At 39.4% G+C, this 17,410-nt stretch overlaps 2 protein-coding genes across 2 annotated transcripts in view; one reads left to right on the top strand and one right to left on the bottom strand.

Annotated features, from left to right (window-relative positions):
- Positions 1-11,053, bottom strand: part of nudcd1 (NudC domain containing 1) — a 32,912-nt gene extending 21,859 nt beyond the window's left edge. Inside the window, exons 1-5 of the mRNA XM_058619615.1 lie at positions 10,829-11,053; positions 7,964-8,118; positions 3,195-3,380; positions 1,066-1,249; positions 63-251 (exon numbers count right to left, since the gene is read on the bottom strand). Coding sequence (XP_058475598.1) covers positions 63-251; positions 1,066-1,249; positions 3,195-3,380; positions 7,964-8,118; positions 10,829-10,943 — 829 coding nt within the window. The 5' untranslated portion in view covers positions 10,944-11,053. The remainder of the gene's footprint in view (positions 1-62; positions 252-1,065; positions 1,250-3,194; positions 3,381-7,963; positions 8,119-10,828) is intronic.
- A 136-nt stretch (positions 11,054-11,189) lies between these two features.
- Positions 11,190-14,841, top strand: LOC131447671 (transcription and mRNA export factor ENY2-2-like). The gene is made up of 5 exons (XM_058619616.1): positions 11,190-11,314; positions 11,408-11,482; positions 11,594-11,664; positions 12,412-12,486; positions 14,564-14,841. The coding sequence occupies exons 2-5, from the start codon at positions 11,415-11,417 to the stop codon at positions 14,638-14,640; spliced, it is 291 nt and encodes a 96-aa protein (XP_058475599.1). The 5' UTR covers positions 11,190-11,314; positions 11,408-11,414; the 3' UTR covers positions 14,641-14,841.
- The last annotated feature ends 2,569 nt before the right edge of the window (positions 14,842-17,410 follow it).

The following is a 17,410-nucleotide window of genomic DNA, read 5'->3' as shown; positions in this document are numbered from 1 at the left end:
GTTACAATGAGGGATTAACTCGTGTCCTGACACAATGTTTTCTTTGCAGAGTTGAGACCCACCTATCTTGTCCACCTCCATCGCCTCTGGTTCAGGCTGCTCCACAGGACGTCCGTCCACGTGCGTGAAGACAAACGGTTTCTCCGACGCCACCATCAGTCCCTTCCCCTGCGGCTCCACCGCTGCATAGTGAGGCACCACCTTCCCCCGGAGGACTCTCTGCTTCCTCACCTCATACTTCTTCTCCTGACCTGCATGAAGAGACCAGACGATTTAGAGACTCAAGTGGAGAGACATTTTGTCCTCGGTTAAACTCTTGGAGTCTAGAGTGATTTCCTGCTCGACAGTTGATAACTACATCATCCTATCAGCCTATTTTTCTGCAAAAAAATGCCTTGAAATATCACATGGCTGAAACTTCACTCCAGATTTTGCCATATTTAGTTGTACATAGTATTTATTCTTACACTAAAAATACACATTTTTAGGTTATCTTTTTTATTTTATTACTTATTCTCACAAAATAAATACACGTTTTGAGGTTATATTTTGTTTTAATACCTATTCTTACACAATAAATACAGATTTCTTGGTTATATTTTGTTCAAGTACAAAATAAATATAAATGTTTTGGTTATCTTTTTCATTTTAGTACTTATCCTTACAAACTGTGAAAGAAATGACTAAATATTCGAAAATGCTGTTCAAATTTGACCAGAAACCATGCTACGATTGTTTTCTTACAATGTTTATTTGTAGATAAAACCATAAGATTATCAAAGTGCTGCATCTTGAAATCCAGCTAAATGAGGAGGAGACTCTCAAGTGACCATTTCTCTTTTTAGTTTGACTCATTAGTCAATTTAATGAAAATGTGTTTGACAAATGTTTACATCAGAAAACATTAAGCTCAGCTGGGATTTGATAATTAAAGCCCATTAAAAGGCAGGCCACGTCTACATTACTGGTGTTTTTCTTACACTGTGACAGACGCGAAGAACAACCTACTGCATGTTCTATACGTCATTCTATGTGAATCACGAGGAGATTCAGTGCTTCACTCGCCTTGTGCTGCGGTGTTGGCGACTGTGATCCAGTCCAGGGACACCGATTGTCCACTTCCTTTGGTTTCCTGCGGGTCCATCTGGATGCGGAGCAGCAGAACCTCCATGGTGTGGACGCCGGCCTGGGCGTGAGACACGCTGTGGACGATGATGAAAGGCCCGCCCATGTTTTCACTGAACATTGGCTGCAAGAAGACAAAGATACAGTCATTTTGAGTTGAACTAATGAATTAATAAGATAATATGGGGAGTAAAAATGTAGAAATAATGTAAGGAAATAAAGACTAAATATGTCCAAGTAGCAAAATCGAATGAAAACAAGACAAACGAGAATAGCTTCGCTATATACAGTATAAACAACAGTGCACTCACAGGGAAGACAGTGATATAATTTGCAGTGTTGCACAGGGAATGAGGCAGTTTCAGTGCAGGTGTGGTCTACTGACAGTGCTGGATGTCCAGGGAGGAAAGACCTGCGATACTTTATATAGACGTCCCACAAAAACGCCTCCCACAGTGGGAAAATCTCAAAACGCCAGCCTTGCGATTCCATGTAGACAGCGAATACGATCCTTAAGGAAAAGAAAAACAAGTCGCCGGGGGTCTGTAAAGTCGCTACATATGCACACGGAATCGACACTTCTCTGTTTTTTGGGAATAACGCAACTACAGTGCCGTCATATGTACTACAGAGTTTTGAGTCGTTTCCGGGAGTTCCGTGTGGATGGAGATGTTTCCTGACACGATGCCGTCCTTAAAGGGAACTTTCATGCCGTTTCCATCTGGACGTCAACGCCGTTTTGGCAGGCAAACAACGCTGTTCACATCCATTATGTTGTGTTGCGTCGTGTGTGATGTGTTTTCCTGGTTTTAAACAATAAAAACTGTCAAAACTGTCTCTGTAATTTGCACTCTAACAATTTAGTTAATGGCGTCAATGATTATTCGATTAATTGGTCGTCAACTATTCCAAATCAGTTTGCGTGTTCTGTGATTTTTCAGCTTCTTAAATGTTAATACTTTCTGTTAATACTTTTCTTCTTTGCTCCATATCACATAAGAAATTGATTATAAAAATAACCGTTAGTTGCAGACCTAGTAATTTGCACTTTCACTTCTTTCACTGTATTTCTCACCGAGCCTGTCATGTCCCGACTAAATTTCACATGTGTAATCGTGTGTGTCGTGTCAGCGCACATTTTCTCCCTGTTCTGCTCACTTCCCACTGATGAGATGAGATAAGACGTACTTTATTAATCCCCCGCAGGAAAATTCAGTCGTCCGGCAGTTTATAAAAACAGACAAGACAGTAGAGGAAATAAATAAATGAGCGCAGACATGAAAAGGCAGCGCAGTCAGTAAATAAAGGCATAAATAGAAGATGCAGTCAACAGGTCGGGTAACGACAAGTGAGATGAGCATATAAATGATTATAATTAATCAACATGTGATGTGTACTTTTGATATTTAATAACACTTTATCTCTGTGTCCTTGAGTGTTTTAAATGGTGCTTCTAAAATGTTTTATTATTATCATTATGATGATTATTACTTTATTTTGTATATTATATATTGCTAACATTATAGCGTAGTGTAATACTGTCAGAAATTTCCCAGTGCGGCTTCAATAAAGTCAAATCTAATGGAACTGAAATCAAAGGGTCAGAGTTAGTGTGAGTTTTTTTTAACGCATCCATGTTTGGCTTTCTCATTCCACCCTGATGCCTTTTCTAAAGTTATGGACACCGTTGTCTTCCACAGTCTCATCCTAAAGCCTCTGTTGATCGCCATGGCTACTGCTTCCTTGTTCCGGTAGAGCAGTGAGGGTGCATACCATAATCTAACTTGTCTTTTATTCCCTCCCTGTCTTCCTTGATTTGTCGGGACACTTGCTAGTGCAGTGGGAGTGGGTTTAGAGTCATATAAGACTGGGCCCCACTAATGGACTGTTCTTTGTGTCTTGTTGCACTTCTAATGTCTCACCAACAGAGGTCAGTAAAAGGTCACAAAGCAATCAGACCTCAACCTTCACCTTGGCTGCGGGATAACGTAACAACTTTCTACTCTATTGTTGTTGTATACACACAGAGAGAGAGAGAAACAGAGAGTGTAGGTTGCTGCTACACTCACCTCCCACTTGGTATGGGAGCCGTCTCCTCTCTTGCCGGTGCGTAGGAGGAAGAGGCGTCCGCTGCCGTCACTCACGGCAGCCCAGGTTGCGGAGGTGAAGCTGATGGAGGCACAGACACGATCCTCACACTGGCTCGAGGCAGCGGAAAGACAGAAAACTTCTCTGGGTTTCCCGAGGGCAGTGTCCTGGATTCACAACACACACACACATATATATAGAGTCAGTGTTGCGTCCAGGAAAACACAAAAGAATGACAGCAGATTCAGGGACTTTTGATTTATTAATTATACTTCATCAGGTTTATAAAATCAAATTATGTGACATGTCTGGGGATATTTTAGCGTTTTTTTTTTAAATAAGTCTAAGTCAGTGTAGATGGTCATTTATTATCCAGGTCATAGTTCTCCAAAAGCTATTCAATCAGTAACAAATGGACCTTTACATTTCACGAAACAGATTTCTTCAAATCTTTGAGTCCAGATGCTACTGATTCACTGACTTTCGGAGAATTTTGACTTTATATTCCACATAAAAATCCTCCAAAAGTCACTTGAACTCATAGATTTTAAGAAACCTCTTTCAGGAAATGTAAAAGTCAGCAGTGCCTGGTCTCCAGCACAATGTTGCCTCTATGACTGGACCATTCATTTGTCACTTTGACATAATATGCTTAAGCATACATTTGTGGAGCTTTAATTTTATTTACTGTATATGTTTGTATATTTATCTTCTTATGAGGAGGGTGGAAACACTGATTTTTCCGACATTTCCATTTTCATGAATGAAAGAAATTGACTTCTTTATTCCGAAAATTTGCCAAATCCATTGATCCACATAAATCGGGGTGCTTTTTTTCATTTGTTTTTAATAGTTAGTGGGGAACTAGTGGGGAAAAAGCAAATGGATGTCAGAAAATGGCTTTTGAATTATCTGTATACTAAAACAAAAAAAACAACCATTCAATATTCTTTTAGCACTGAGTCAAAGAAAGGGACCTATTTTAATGTGCAACATGTAGAGATGCAAACAACAAATAGTTCTATGTAAGACAAAACAAATAGTTCTATGTAAGACAAAACAAACAGTTCTATCCAAGACAAAACTGCAGATTTTTTTCAGGTCGTTCACATGATCTCGTTTCATGTGCCGTAAACAGCTTTGTAGTTTAAAACATTTAAGAATCAGACAGATTTAAGCATCGGTGGTAGGGCTGCAACTAAACGAGTACTTGATTGGTCCATAAAATGTCAGAACATTTTGAAAAATGTTGATTGGTGTTTCTCAAGCGTGGAAATGATGTTGTCAAATTTCTTGTTTTGTCTTGTTTTTGATTTATTTGTTATATGGAGCAAAGAAAACAGGAAATATTCACATTTAAGAAGCTGAAAAATCAGAAAACTTGCTGTAATTATTGAAAGAAAACACTCAAACCAATTAATCAAACCTATTCATTAAGACACTCGAGATTGTGATATCAGTATCGGGCATGAAACAGCCATTACTGAGAAGAAGAGAAAGTGCAGAATAATAAGATGGAGGATATACAGTATATACACGTAGTTGCTGCCATTAAATCAAATTATGAAGGCAGTCCAGTCATGTCTCACAAAGACTCAAACACAGAGACTTAATGAGAAGGATTTTTGAGCTAGAGATGCAGAGAAAGGCCACGGCTTTCATATCAAAGGGCAGATCCTGCAGGAAAACTTGGTGATTAACATCTGAAGTGAAAACACATTACAAGATCATTTGCAGAACAGTGTAATAATATCAAAGTGGCACAGAAGGAAACCTATGAAGCAGATCCTGAACATCGTGTGCTCATCACAAAGGGCCAAAGGTACCAACTGTCATGTGGCCGCCCGTGTGACTTGGCAGTGATTCACAACTCTCACAGCCGTATTAGTAATAGACAGATATGCAGCCACATGAGCATCGATTACTCATAGCATGAGGTAACAGGGTCTCAAAAGGACTGTGCAGCCGCAGCAGCCGTGTTGTTGCCATGGTGCGTGACACCGTCTGTGATACATCTCATGCAAGACGCACCTTTGAGGTGGTTTACTCCAACATCTGAGCCGTGACGGTCCCAAAGAGATTGCGAACCGTGGACGGTGCGCACAATGTGCAGGCTAGTGTGATAATTCGCCGTGAGCGCACACAAAGGCTCCTGCCTGGGATGATAATTATCGCGCGATGATTGTAATTAGAGTTTCGGCAAACGCATATCCATAAGGAGTCATTTAATGGAGCCACTGAAAGCTAGAAAATCAGTGTCTGATGACCATTATTTGCTACAGTTTAGACATGAAAGAGCACACAAATGTAGCAGCAATTATCTCTAATCATGGTCAATAATGTCTTGGACATAAAAGGAGCCTCGGAGGAGAAGGTCAGTGTCAGTGGGCTGATTCTGCTCGTGCTAACAAATCTGGATCAGAACCATGAGTCAATTCTGCAGGTAATCACACCTGTCATTAACCACAGGCACACACGGCTCTGAAGAACTTCATCTTCTGGGCTGATTCATACAAATGGACAAAAGACAGGGGGAAAAAAACTAATAAATAAATAAAAAAGGTACAGTGTGTCAAATTCAGCCACATTCGGTGGCCTTCCCTTCAAAGTGGGCTGGAGAAACTACGTAGGCTTCAGATTAAAAATGGGCATTTCAAGCAAGAATGTTACTCGAATATTCAACTTAATCCATATTTAAATATTCTAAATCCCAAACTTAAGAGTGCAAGGGTTTACGGGGATACAAAAATCCAGTGCAGATGAATAATCACTCCACTTCACTTTTAGCCTTTAACAGGCAGGAAATATTACTTGAATGTTCTGTAAAGAAAAGACACGCAAATCAGAATAAGGAGGGGAAACCATGGCTAACAAAAACATTGACAAATGCCTGCAAGAAGAAAAACACCCTGTATAGACAATACATGAGATTAAGGACGGAACAGTCAGAAACGAGATACAAACGATATAGGAACAAACTAAATAGCATCCTAAATGATTGCAAGAAAGAATACTACAGTAATCTGCTAGCAGAAAACATGAACTATACTAATAAACTATGGGATATTCTAAACGATGTGATCAAAAACAAAAACACAAAACCTAGCTATCCTCTCTACTTCAAGGACAATAACACGAAGGAAGATAACAAGGAAATCATAGCAGAAAGATTTAATTAACTCTTTGTCAATGTGGGGCCCAATCTGGCGAAGAACATTCCTGCCTCACTCCTTCACTGGGACCACTTTGATAAGGACAGAGACAGAAACCCCAGCCCAATGTTTCTCACCCCAGTGAAGGACACAGAGATTAGACACCTGGTCAACAAATGTGTAGCAAAAACATCCACGGATGTAGATGACCTCGACATGAAGCGAATTAAGAAAGTAATAGATGGAATCGTTTCACCTCTAACATATATCTGCAACCTGTCATTTCAGACGGGGACATTTCCCACCAAAATGAAAGTGGCAAAAGTAGTGCCATTGTTCAAGAAAGGGGACATACACACATTTACTAATTACAGACGAGTCTCAATACTACCACAACTGTCAAAAATTCTGGAGAAACTATTTAACGATAGGCTAGACAACTTCTTCACAATCAAACACAATCTGCTATATATTGATTGGATCATTTTGGGACTCTGAGTGCTACCTGATGCTGAAACATGTTTTTGTCAAAATGTCATACGAAAAAGAAAAAAGAAAAAATGAGTATGATGCAATGATGTATTGTACGAAAAATATATGTATTCTGTGGGTAATGGGGGCGGGACTAGATAAGCTTTTGCTTCTTCCGCTTTCGGTTATGTGTATTGTGTGGACTACACTAAGATGATGTGTGATGATGTGGGATCTAACTGACATGACCAAAATTAATAAACATACATACATGCATATCATTCACTTCATATCCTTCTAAACATTAATTTTGATGCATATATTAAAACCGCTGCTTGGGCTCAGTGTAATATTCGAGGTGTTTATCGGGCCTTCGTTTACCCGCCGCTGTGTTGACCGCATCGAGCCACAATAATTCATAACTCATACCATCAGTGAAAATAATTTACGGCTGCAACGAACGATTATTTTCATAATGATTCATCTGTTAATCAGTTTTCCCAAACACGGAAATGATGATGATGTTCTAAAATGTCTTGTTTTGTCCACAAACCAAAATGATTCAGTTTTAATGTTTTTTGTTATATGGAGCTCGTGTTAATCATTGGAAAAACACTCAAACCATTTAATTGATTATCAAAATAGTTGACAAATTATTTAGTAATTGATTAATCGCAAAGTTGTTTCAGCTCTAAAATAATTTCATACATTTTTTTGACACTGGACCTTTAATAAAAGCTTTTTTCCAAATCTTATCCTTGTCCGACTCTCATCTTAGCATGAGAACACATTTATCTGTGTATTTAATTGCATCCTTTAAAATGTGCAGCATAAAGAATGTGTTTGTTTGCACCTGCCAACAAGCCATTGTGGGCCTGATGCTTTTATTATCTTAAGTATTTGATCACCACCTACTGGTGTGCCAATAATAATCCACCAATAATCCCACTGTCACAACATGAGAACATCTGACTCAAAAGCATTTTATCTGACACGAACAGCGAACAGACAGTCAGTTGAAAGGACACGGTGACAAGTGACAATTAAAACAGACACACGTGTTATACGAGCTGCACGGGGCTGCGGGAGCACGTTGAAGAGCTGCTGAAGAGCATTGAACAGCTTACCAGGGTGACGCTGAGGCTGAGAACACGTCCTTTGCAGTCCACAAACAAAACACTGTCTTCATACCACGGATCAAGGTGCAGGTAATTGTACATGCCAAAGGCGCGCATATGTTCCAGGGTATACTGCGTGTCCTTCAGCATCACTTCACCTACAGCTGTGGCACAGATAAAAAAAAAAAAAGTGACAGGTTACACAAGACGTGACTTGGCACTACATTAATTTCTCCTGTCAGTTATGAATCAGAGTGAGCTAATGCAACAATTGCTGTCATTATCTTGAGCGAGCTATTGTTGTGTCCCACTGTCAATCAAATGCTTGTCTCATGTTATATATGTGATAAACATTATCTGAGTGGGAGAATAATGGTCCCGATTATGAAAAACCACAATCTAGCGTGACACGTGCAAGAAGCTAAACGTGTTTTTCAACGTAATGTTGTATAAGGTTTCACCCGCTTGAACTTTTCCCACACATTACAACCACAAATTTATATTTGGGGTTTTTATGTGGTAGACCAACACAAAATTGAGCATCATTTTGAAGTTAGGGGAAAAATTTTACGGTTGTTTCTCAATAGGATTTGCAAATATTCATCTGAAAAGTGTTAATCCCCCAAAGCCTTCAAAAGTCACATAATTAGTAAATAAAGTCCACCTGTGTGCAATTTAATCACAATGTATAATACACCTGTTCTGTGAAGGCTTCAGATGAGAACATTACTGAACAAACAGCATCACGAAAGCCAAGGAGCTCATCAGACAGGTCAGGGATAAAGATGTGGAAAGTTTGGAGCAGGGTTAGGTTGGAGAAATATGAAATCTATCATCTGATAATGGAATGAGTATGGCACAACCGCAAACCTACCGAAAAGCAACCGAAAGGCCAACGGTAACTTTGGAGGGGCTGCAAAGATCCACAGCCAAGGTAGCAGACTCTGTCCACAGGACAACTAATACATCTTCATAAATCTGCCCTTTATAGAAGAGTGGCAGGAAGAAAGCAACAAGAAGCCATAAGAAGTTCCATTTGCAGTTTGCCATAAGGGATTTGGGAGACACAGCAAACACAGGTGAGACAAAAATGTAACTTTTTGGCCTTAATGTGGCAGAATACAGGGCAACCTGTTATGGCGCTTTTACATTATGCAGTTGTAGTACTACTCAGCTTGGATCAACTTGTTTTTACATGGTACCAGGTGTTTGTTTGTTTTTTAGTGCCTGTTCTGACGAGGTTCCAAGCGTGCTGAGCCAATACTAAAATGTGATTTAACAATGCCAGCTAAAAAGACTGAAAAATCCTGAAAACGTGTTAATCTAAAAAGGAGAATAATCAACGGATAACAATTCATCATTTATTTTAGATATTTCTTGTGATTGAAATAGTTTGTATTTCAAGACAATGTATGCATCTGACTTGCCTAATATAATCAAATATGCAAACAATTGTTAGATGCATCTCTAGTAATAAGGATATGACTTGTGATTTAAAGACGGCAAATTATAAAATGTTAGTCTTTCTCCTAACAATAGACCCAACCAGTGAGTAGAATATGCAGTCATGTTAAAAAATACATGCATGTTCTGCTACCCTATCAAAAACATCTCTTGCTACCTTGCCTGTGAAAATAAAATTTTAAAAACTGAACAAGATATGGTTAAAATAAACGTACACATAATAATTCCAGGTGCAATGTCTATCATTGCAACTATGCAAGCAGTCTCATCTCATTTCTCTACACACCAAGCAGATTGATGCAAGTTGATGATTTTAAAGTTTAATCTACAGGTAACTAAAATATTACGGGATTGCAGCTCATTGTTCTCTGATGAGCTGAGGACTGATGCACTCATTTCACACCATCAGATGACACCAGGAAATCTCTCCATCTCTTGACAAGCTCTGCTGCTACTTTATTGAACTTATTGTTCAAAACTCTTTTAGACTCTTGGAGGTATTCTTCACATTGTAGACAGTTGTTGCCGGTGTTTGAATAGCAATCATTCAACAATGGGATCTGTATTCAAAGAAGTTACAGTGGAAGCACCTGTTCTCTCTTTGAACCCAGAATTAGCAAAGATTGTAAACACAGCACAAAGGAGGTTCAGGAAGAGTCACTGTCTGTCTCAGGTCTCTTGATTTACACGTGTCTAAAATGGTATTATGGAATTATTGACCAATGACAGCCAAATGCTGCCTACTTCCCCTTTTCTCATTAGCGATGTGCTATACTGCGTCTCATGAGTCTTATAAGGAGAGCTGCGTATATGATTTGAAACATCGATGTTGCAGTCTTTCAGTCATCATAAAAAAATCTGCTGAAACCATTTGGTTAGTGTGTACTTAAAGTCTTTTCAGAATCAGTAACTACTGTGAATGTTGTGTAGTGCAGGGTTTCCTCAGTCCTGGTCCTGAGGACCCACAAATGGGTCTTCATTAGGCTTCTGCAGTGCTTGCTGATGAGCTGACCATTTCAATCAGGTGTGCTGGATCAGGGGAAACGGGATTGAGAAACCCTGGTGTAGTGTGCCCCCAGTTTAAAATCTCAGAAAAAAGGCAACGCCCACAAATGTCTTTTGTTTTGTGTATCCCAGAGATATTCGTTACGGACTGCAAAGTATGACAAAGTACAACATCAAGCAATAAAAAATCTGTTTCCTGTGAATACAATAATCAACTGACAAAGACAGTTGCAGTTCATCACTGGGACATTAAACCTCACGTTTAACCACTTGGTTACAGCTACAGCAGCTTTAGCACACATTAAGTGACCACAGGACTTATTCAGTAATAAGTACGTCACATCAGATCAGTGATTTGTGGTATTAGTGTTGTGTTAGCAGACATGCTAACCAAGTTTCTCTCACCAGCATCCAGCTCTATTTTGTACGTTGGTATGGCGTCCAGGGACAAGCGGTAACTCTCAAAGTTTGGATCCAGCAGGGCTGGGTTGACCTTCAGGGAATAGTTGGCTGCAGCCATGGCCTGTGAGGCTGTGACCGGCTCCTTTTAAAAGTTGATAACAGTTTGTACAACACGATAAAAGCGGCGAGTAATTCAGAAGTATACACGTTTCCTAGTTTGTGGAACACGGAACTATTTCGCGGCGGACCTGCACGAGCGCTCACGGGAAGGCTTCTTCTAAAAAAAATGTATTTGAAGGATTGTCATTTTATTTTTTATGTTTAAATAATATCACCTAATTTAATTTTATGACACGACAAGTCAGAGTTGTTTGCAATGGCATGTCTGTGACGCGGAAGGGGAACGAGTAAGCAGTGCGGAGTTTTCCGACGGAATGGTTTAATGAAGGGACAGCGTGCTCCCCTCAGCTGATCCATCCCCGACAAAAGGTAACGTGTACTTAATTGTCAGCTAAATTAAATTAATATTTCCGCTGTATATTATTTACAATCGCACGTAAACTAACGGGTGTTCACTTTCAGACAGACCATGTCCAAAGACTCTCAAATGAGGGCTGCAATAAACCAGAAGCTGATAGAGATGGGGGAACGGGAGCGGTAAGCGAACTCTCTCTCTCTCTCTCTCTCTCTCTGCAGTGATTTGAATGTCTGAGTTATGTATTTTTAAACACTGAAAATGACATAATGTTTGTAAATGTGTGGCCACAGATTGAAAGAATTGCTCAGGGCCAAGCTGGTGGAGTGTGGATGGAAGGATCAGCTGAAAGCACAGTGCAAAGGTACTGTATGCGATTATGTGTGTGCGTGTGTAACACTCGTCTTTATTACCTTTCTAGGGTCTTTGCAGGACCAGTAGTCCTCATGGGGACCAAAAACTGGTCTTTAATGAGGCATAATCTCATTTATGTGGCTCTGGTCAAAATTAGGATTAGCTACACAAACCTATTCACCTCTCTGTCTCTCGGCCTGCGTGTACTCATTCTTGTTTCCTATGTACGACCCTTTCTTGTATTACCGCTGGCTTTTTTCGGGACTGGTAGTCCGCAAAGCCTGGTCCTATTGAGCCAGAATTTCTGAGATTCTGGTTTTAGGATTAAGATGTGAGTTGAGGTTAGGCATCAACTGGTTTTTAAAATTAGGAGTAAGACTGTTCAAACAATGAAGTGTCCTTACAAGAACAGCACAATGTGTGTGTGTGTATAGTCTTTATTGTCAGCTCTTTTTGTCATGTTCTTGTATAAACACCTTTTTTTTCAGGACCAGTAGTCCTCACGGGGACCAAAAACTGGTCCTTAATGAGGCACAATCTAATTTCTGGGGCTAAACACTGTCTTTTTCAGGACCGCTCGTCCTCAAAGCTTTGTCCTATTGAGTCAGAATCTCATTCGACGTTCTGGTTTTAGAGGTTTAAGGTTAGCATTAGACTTTAAGTTTAGGAATAATGCCTTGTTTAGACTGTGCAAATGAATAAAGGTCACTGCGTGTGTGTTCCTTTAAACCTGAATCTTGTCTCCTCTCGTGTCCAGATGTGATCAGAGAAAAGGGGCTGGAGCATGTCACAGTGGAGGACCTGGTCACAGAAGTCACGCCGAAAGGCAGAGGTATGTTTCACTTCAGATAGTTCACGGGCAAAACGGCAGCTTGTGGCAAAAACACAGGAATAATAAACATATGCTGTTTTTCCAACATTTGGAGAACGTTCAGAGCATCAGTCAGCACAAACTCACAGCTGCTGACTCATGCTGACGTTTGTAAAAAAAAATACGAGATTTATGAAGTCTGTCTTGCTCAGGGGAAATGCCCAGGCTTTGTAAGCCGCCGCCGCCGCTCTTATGTTTCCACCAATGAAACGTGAAGAACAAGATGATATAAGATAAGATGTTATCAGAATGATCTTCCATATTGTCTCTAGTGTCTGGAAGTGTGCACAGTTTCACATAAAAGCCAACACGAACAAAAAAGCATGAAAAAGCAACAAATAACTGTGTGCCAGTGATGTTATCACTCCCTTATTCTTCATTGCTCACTGGAATCCACTTAGATAATGTTGGAAATAATGTAATTATGGTTTTTCTCACTCAATTAATCAGCCTTGTCCTCTAAAACTATATTAATATATATATATATTAATATATAATATAATTCCTCTGAAGTAATGAACCACCCATCATTTTATCTCTACAAAAACATGAAATTTATATACATAGGGTTGTAAATACGGGAAAATACAACAATAAACAACAAGGAAACGAGGACACAAGCAACTTGTTTATTGGTGCATTTAATCAATAACACAATCAACTGTAGTGATTTTTGTTTTTCTTAACCAGACTGGCTGGTTCTGAGTTTTTTCTGAATGTGCTGATGTGGAATTGTCGCACACATGCTGGTTTCTAAGAGTTTTCTTTAGAAACACAGCAGTGTGTGCAGATGAAGACAGTGAGGAGAGTAAACACAGCCACGGTAACATCAGGTAAACATTCTTGTCCTCAACATCACATAGGAGAAAAGCATCACAGGACAGACTGTTACCCTTCGATCTTCTGCCTGCATGCTTACACCGCGCAAAACTGGTTTAATGAGTGAGTGCAGTGAACTCCATCGGCCTCCCCGGATGATCGGGGCGTGGTGGTGAAACCAGAGTCTCGGCGTGACAGTGCAGTCGACACACGAACACACGATGTATTCACGCAGTCACGGCAACATGGAGCAGAATCATGTGTTCTCACATCAAAGAGGAACAAAGTGTGAACGCTGTACTTTTGTTCCTTGAAGGACAGGAATGAGGTGCAACACGTACAGTGTGAGACGACAGAGCGGTATCGCGCATAACAAATCCACTATAGATGTGACAAACATAATATACATGAAATAAATTAAACCTAAGAGTGACATAAAGAATGCCAATAAACAAGACTTAAAATACACAAACGGAACCATGGAGCTTAAAATAAATATGGAAAATAACCACATAATGTTCTTTATTACTTGTTCACTAGTCTTTCCTAGTTTAAAACGGCAAAAGTGTGAAACCAATGGACCAGTGAAGTCTAGGTCGGCACCCACGGATGGGTCATAAGAGATTTTTTTTTTTCAATTTAAGTTTATAACATGACCTCGTTATAACAAATGTCTTCAATCACACTTCATAAACCCTCCAAAAAACAACGCTAAAGGCTGTAGTACACATGCCAGGCCTGTATGTGGCGCTGTAACACAGGCGTAATTGTTTTCCCAAAGTTGCGTATTGGTTGTAAATCCCAAGGGTTGGCGTTTTGGGATAGATTTTCCTAAACTTGTTTCTAAACCTTTTAGGTTTTGAATCGGACACTAAACTCACATTGAAATAAACGTGCAAGCATTACTTTTATTTTCTTGTAGCTACATGCTGAGACCAGTTCTACTCCGTAAACACTAACCGCAGAATTACACTAAATACTCCTTTAATTTTGGTTGCGTCTCTCGTTTTGATTAATTACAACAAACGACACAGTTCTATTCAACGATAGGCTGTAATTTGTGGTCTTGTAGCGGAGTGCACTTTAATTAAAAGGTGTTAATACAATAATAATTGTTTAAAATAATAAACCAGGCAAGTAAGCGATGATACACCGGACAGTATATGATTATTGAATTATTTATTATTGTTTAATTATTGTTTGTTTATTTCCTTCTCAGCACTCGTACCGGACAGCGTGAAGAAAGAGCTGCTGCAGAGAATCCGAGCTTTTCTGGCTCAACACGCGACCTTGTGAGCAACACGTGGTTTGTGTTCAGACACTTTTTTCTTTTTCTTTTTTTAAAACTCTCTGTAAATCCACAACTCAGACCTGTCTGTTCTCATTGTGAGAAGTATTGAATTTTATTTTGTATTGTGTGTTTTCATATTGATTTTAGTTGCTGCAGTTTTGGAAAAAAGAAAAATAACACAAATAAAAGTCATGCCTATTTTGGTCCTTTTTGTCTTATGCCTTGTTTTTTTGTTCTTTTTCCTCCTAAACTTGCTTTGCCCTGACAAAATGGCCACACTTTCTAGAAGGGAATACAAATACAGTAATGAACTGAACAGAACAGAGATGGAGAAGGTGTTAGACAGTGTTTGTTTGGTCCTTTATGAGACAGATAATGCAGATAATTTTAACAGTTTTTTTTGAGTATTTCTGTGGGGTTTTTTTTATTTTTATATCGTTTAGCGATAAATCCGTCTCATTTCTACTGGTATCCCGCGCATTTCTCATCCAAGCGACGTCAAAGTTGGCACCGTGTGCACCGGTGCGCTTAGTAAGTCCCCCGCCAAGTTTGAAGCCTGTCAAGCAAACCACAGGACCGTCACATGGTTAAGAGTCAAACGGACAAACAGTACTTGCATTAATAGGTAGGTTGTTTGTTTTTTTTTATGTAATATTTGTTTTTACCAAGCTCTTTATCTGTAAAATTAAACACAAGTTTAATGGTAAAATGGGTGAGCATCTAGTCTGGTCAGTCAGAGTGGTGCGATATGAGCTTAAAATGATATCCCTATATGATATTCTCTCATGATATCACAGTAACTTTATCCAAGATGTTTTGGGGGTTTTTTTTGACTTTCAAAAATAAAAAAGTGTTTTAACATTGCATGTTTATTCCAACTCTTCACAGGAAGTCCCACACATGCAGAGGACACTTGGACACTCTAGATTGCCCGTTGGTGGGAGTGAGTGGTTGTGTGTTTGCCCTGTGATGGACTGGTGACGTGTCCAGGGTGTGACCCCTACCTTTGGCCCCTATGTCAGCTGTGATTGTCACCAGCAGCTCCATGACCCTCAAGTGGTAGACAACGGCCGTAAGTGGTGGACGTATGGATAGAGTAAGTCCATTGAAATCGATTTGGAGGGGGCCACATGTGGCCCACGGTCCTTAAGTAGGAACCTCTGCACTAATGGTTTGTTCCATAAAGGTGTACAAATATGCCAACCACTGTGTTAGGAACCAATCACTTCTTGGAGAAACTCAAATGTGTCTCATGGTTCAGACACGTGACTGCTATGTCTCCTGCTGTGTTTGTTCTCTGTAAATTGAGCAGGCGCGGGGGCCAGATTCACTCACGCTCACACACATTGTTGCGTCGCCCCCTGAAACCAGCCAGACGGCATGGCTGTTAGTGTGTGTGTGACTTCTGACTTGAGAAAAGACTCTGCATTCCTGAAATAACGCAGACAGTGATGGGGTTATTTATACTCTTAAGATTTTTTTTACTGGTAAGATACTTACTCGAGTATCCCTTTTATGTACTTTATTCAAGACTGGCATTCAAACTTTGTCACAAAATTAAAAGTTTTTTCTATTTTCACCATTGAACCCAAAGGGTATTTTAAAAAGAGTACTTTTCATTCTTCATGTCCTCTTGAAGTACAGACGATGGCATGATGGATGATTTGAGCTAAAAATAGCACTCAGAGCGGAGAGAGAGAGAAAAAAGTTTGACAGGACTACAATTATGTTGTTGGCATGAAGCCGTGACAAAAGTATTGTTCTCATGGATGTCAGTTATATAAGTGAAGACAACATTTCTTTGGGCAATTACCTTTCCTATTGCACGACACCTGGGGAAAAAAATGCAGGGGAACATTTTATGAATAAGACAATAATGCACCTGCTGTATGTAATTATACCTGCATAAGCCTTTTTTATTTGCATGTCAGATAATACTCCTGTACTAACACATCACATGTCACCTTTGAATAGGGGCAGGTGTGAATAAATGATATTATATATTATTCGTTGTTGAGACTTAGTGAGACACTTGCACACAAAATAACCTTTCCGAATGTTATGATTATGCTTTTAAATCTGTGTTTTCTCCACGCTTGAATGATGCAAATAAAGTCATTCCTGTTTCATTGATGACATGGCTCACAGTAAATGTAACCCATTTTTATGACCCGACCACCAAGTGATAAAGAAAAGAAACATGAAACTTTGCCTGAAACTCTTTGCCGAATTATATTTATATATATTTTTGGAATATTTAAGTCCCCACCCTTTGAAAGTGAATGGAGTTTTTAATTCTCTCCACAGATTTAATGCTGTTAAATGCATTATGTTACAGTTGGGAATGCTGAGTCAGCACGATAAAATCCAACATGTCTATCTTACTCCTTTTTAAAATACTAATATTCATAAAAATAATACACATAGCTAGAACATGAGCATTTACCCAGAAAGTGTAGTTGTATTGCTGAGAGAGCAGAATAATCAGAGTAATTAATTTCCTATGGGAGAAAAAGATACATTTTTCAATATTGTTGTTGGAATTGGCGAAAACATGTAGGAGAATTCTCAAATAATAAAGAAAACAGGAACACTGGAAGTGCTGACTCAGCATTGAGGCTAGCCGTTGTTAGCAATACCGGGCGTTAACTACGTTTTAAATGGTATTTTGCTGTTAAACTTGCTTAAACGTCTTAGTAGCATGTCCATGGAGAAAAACTGATTTCACAGTTCTATGTGTACAACTCATTTACTGTGAAACAAACAAGACAGAAG

The sequence above is a fragment of the Solea solea genome, chromosome 20 (assembly GCF_958295425.1).
Source record: "Solea solea chromosome 20, fSolSol10.1, whole genome shotgun sequence".
Classification (NCBI taxonomy): Eukaryota; Metazoa; Chordata; class Actinopteri; order Pleuronectiformes; family Soleidae; genus Solea; species Solea solea.
This window is presented reverse-complemented; position numbering and strand designations above follow the sequence as displayed.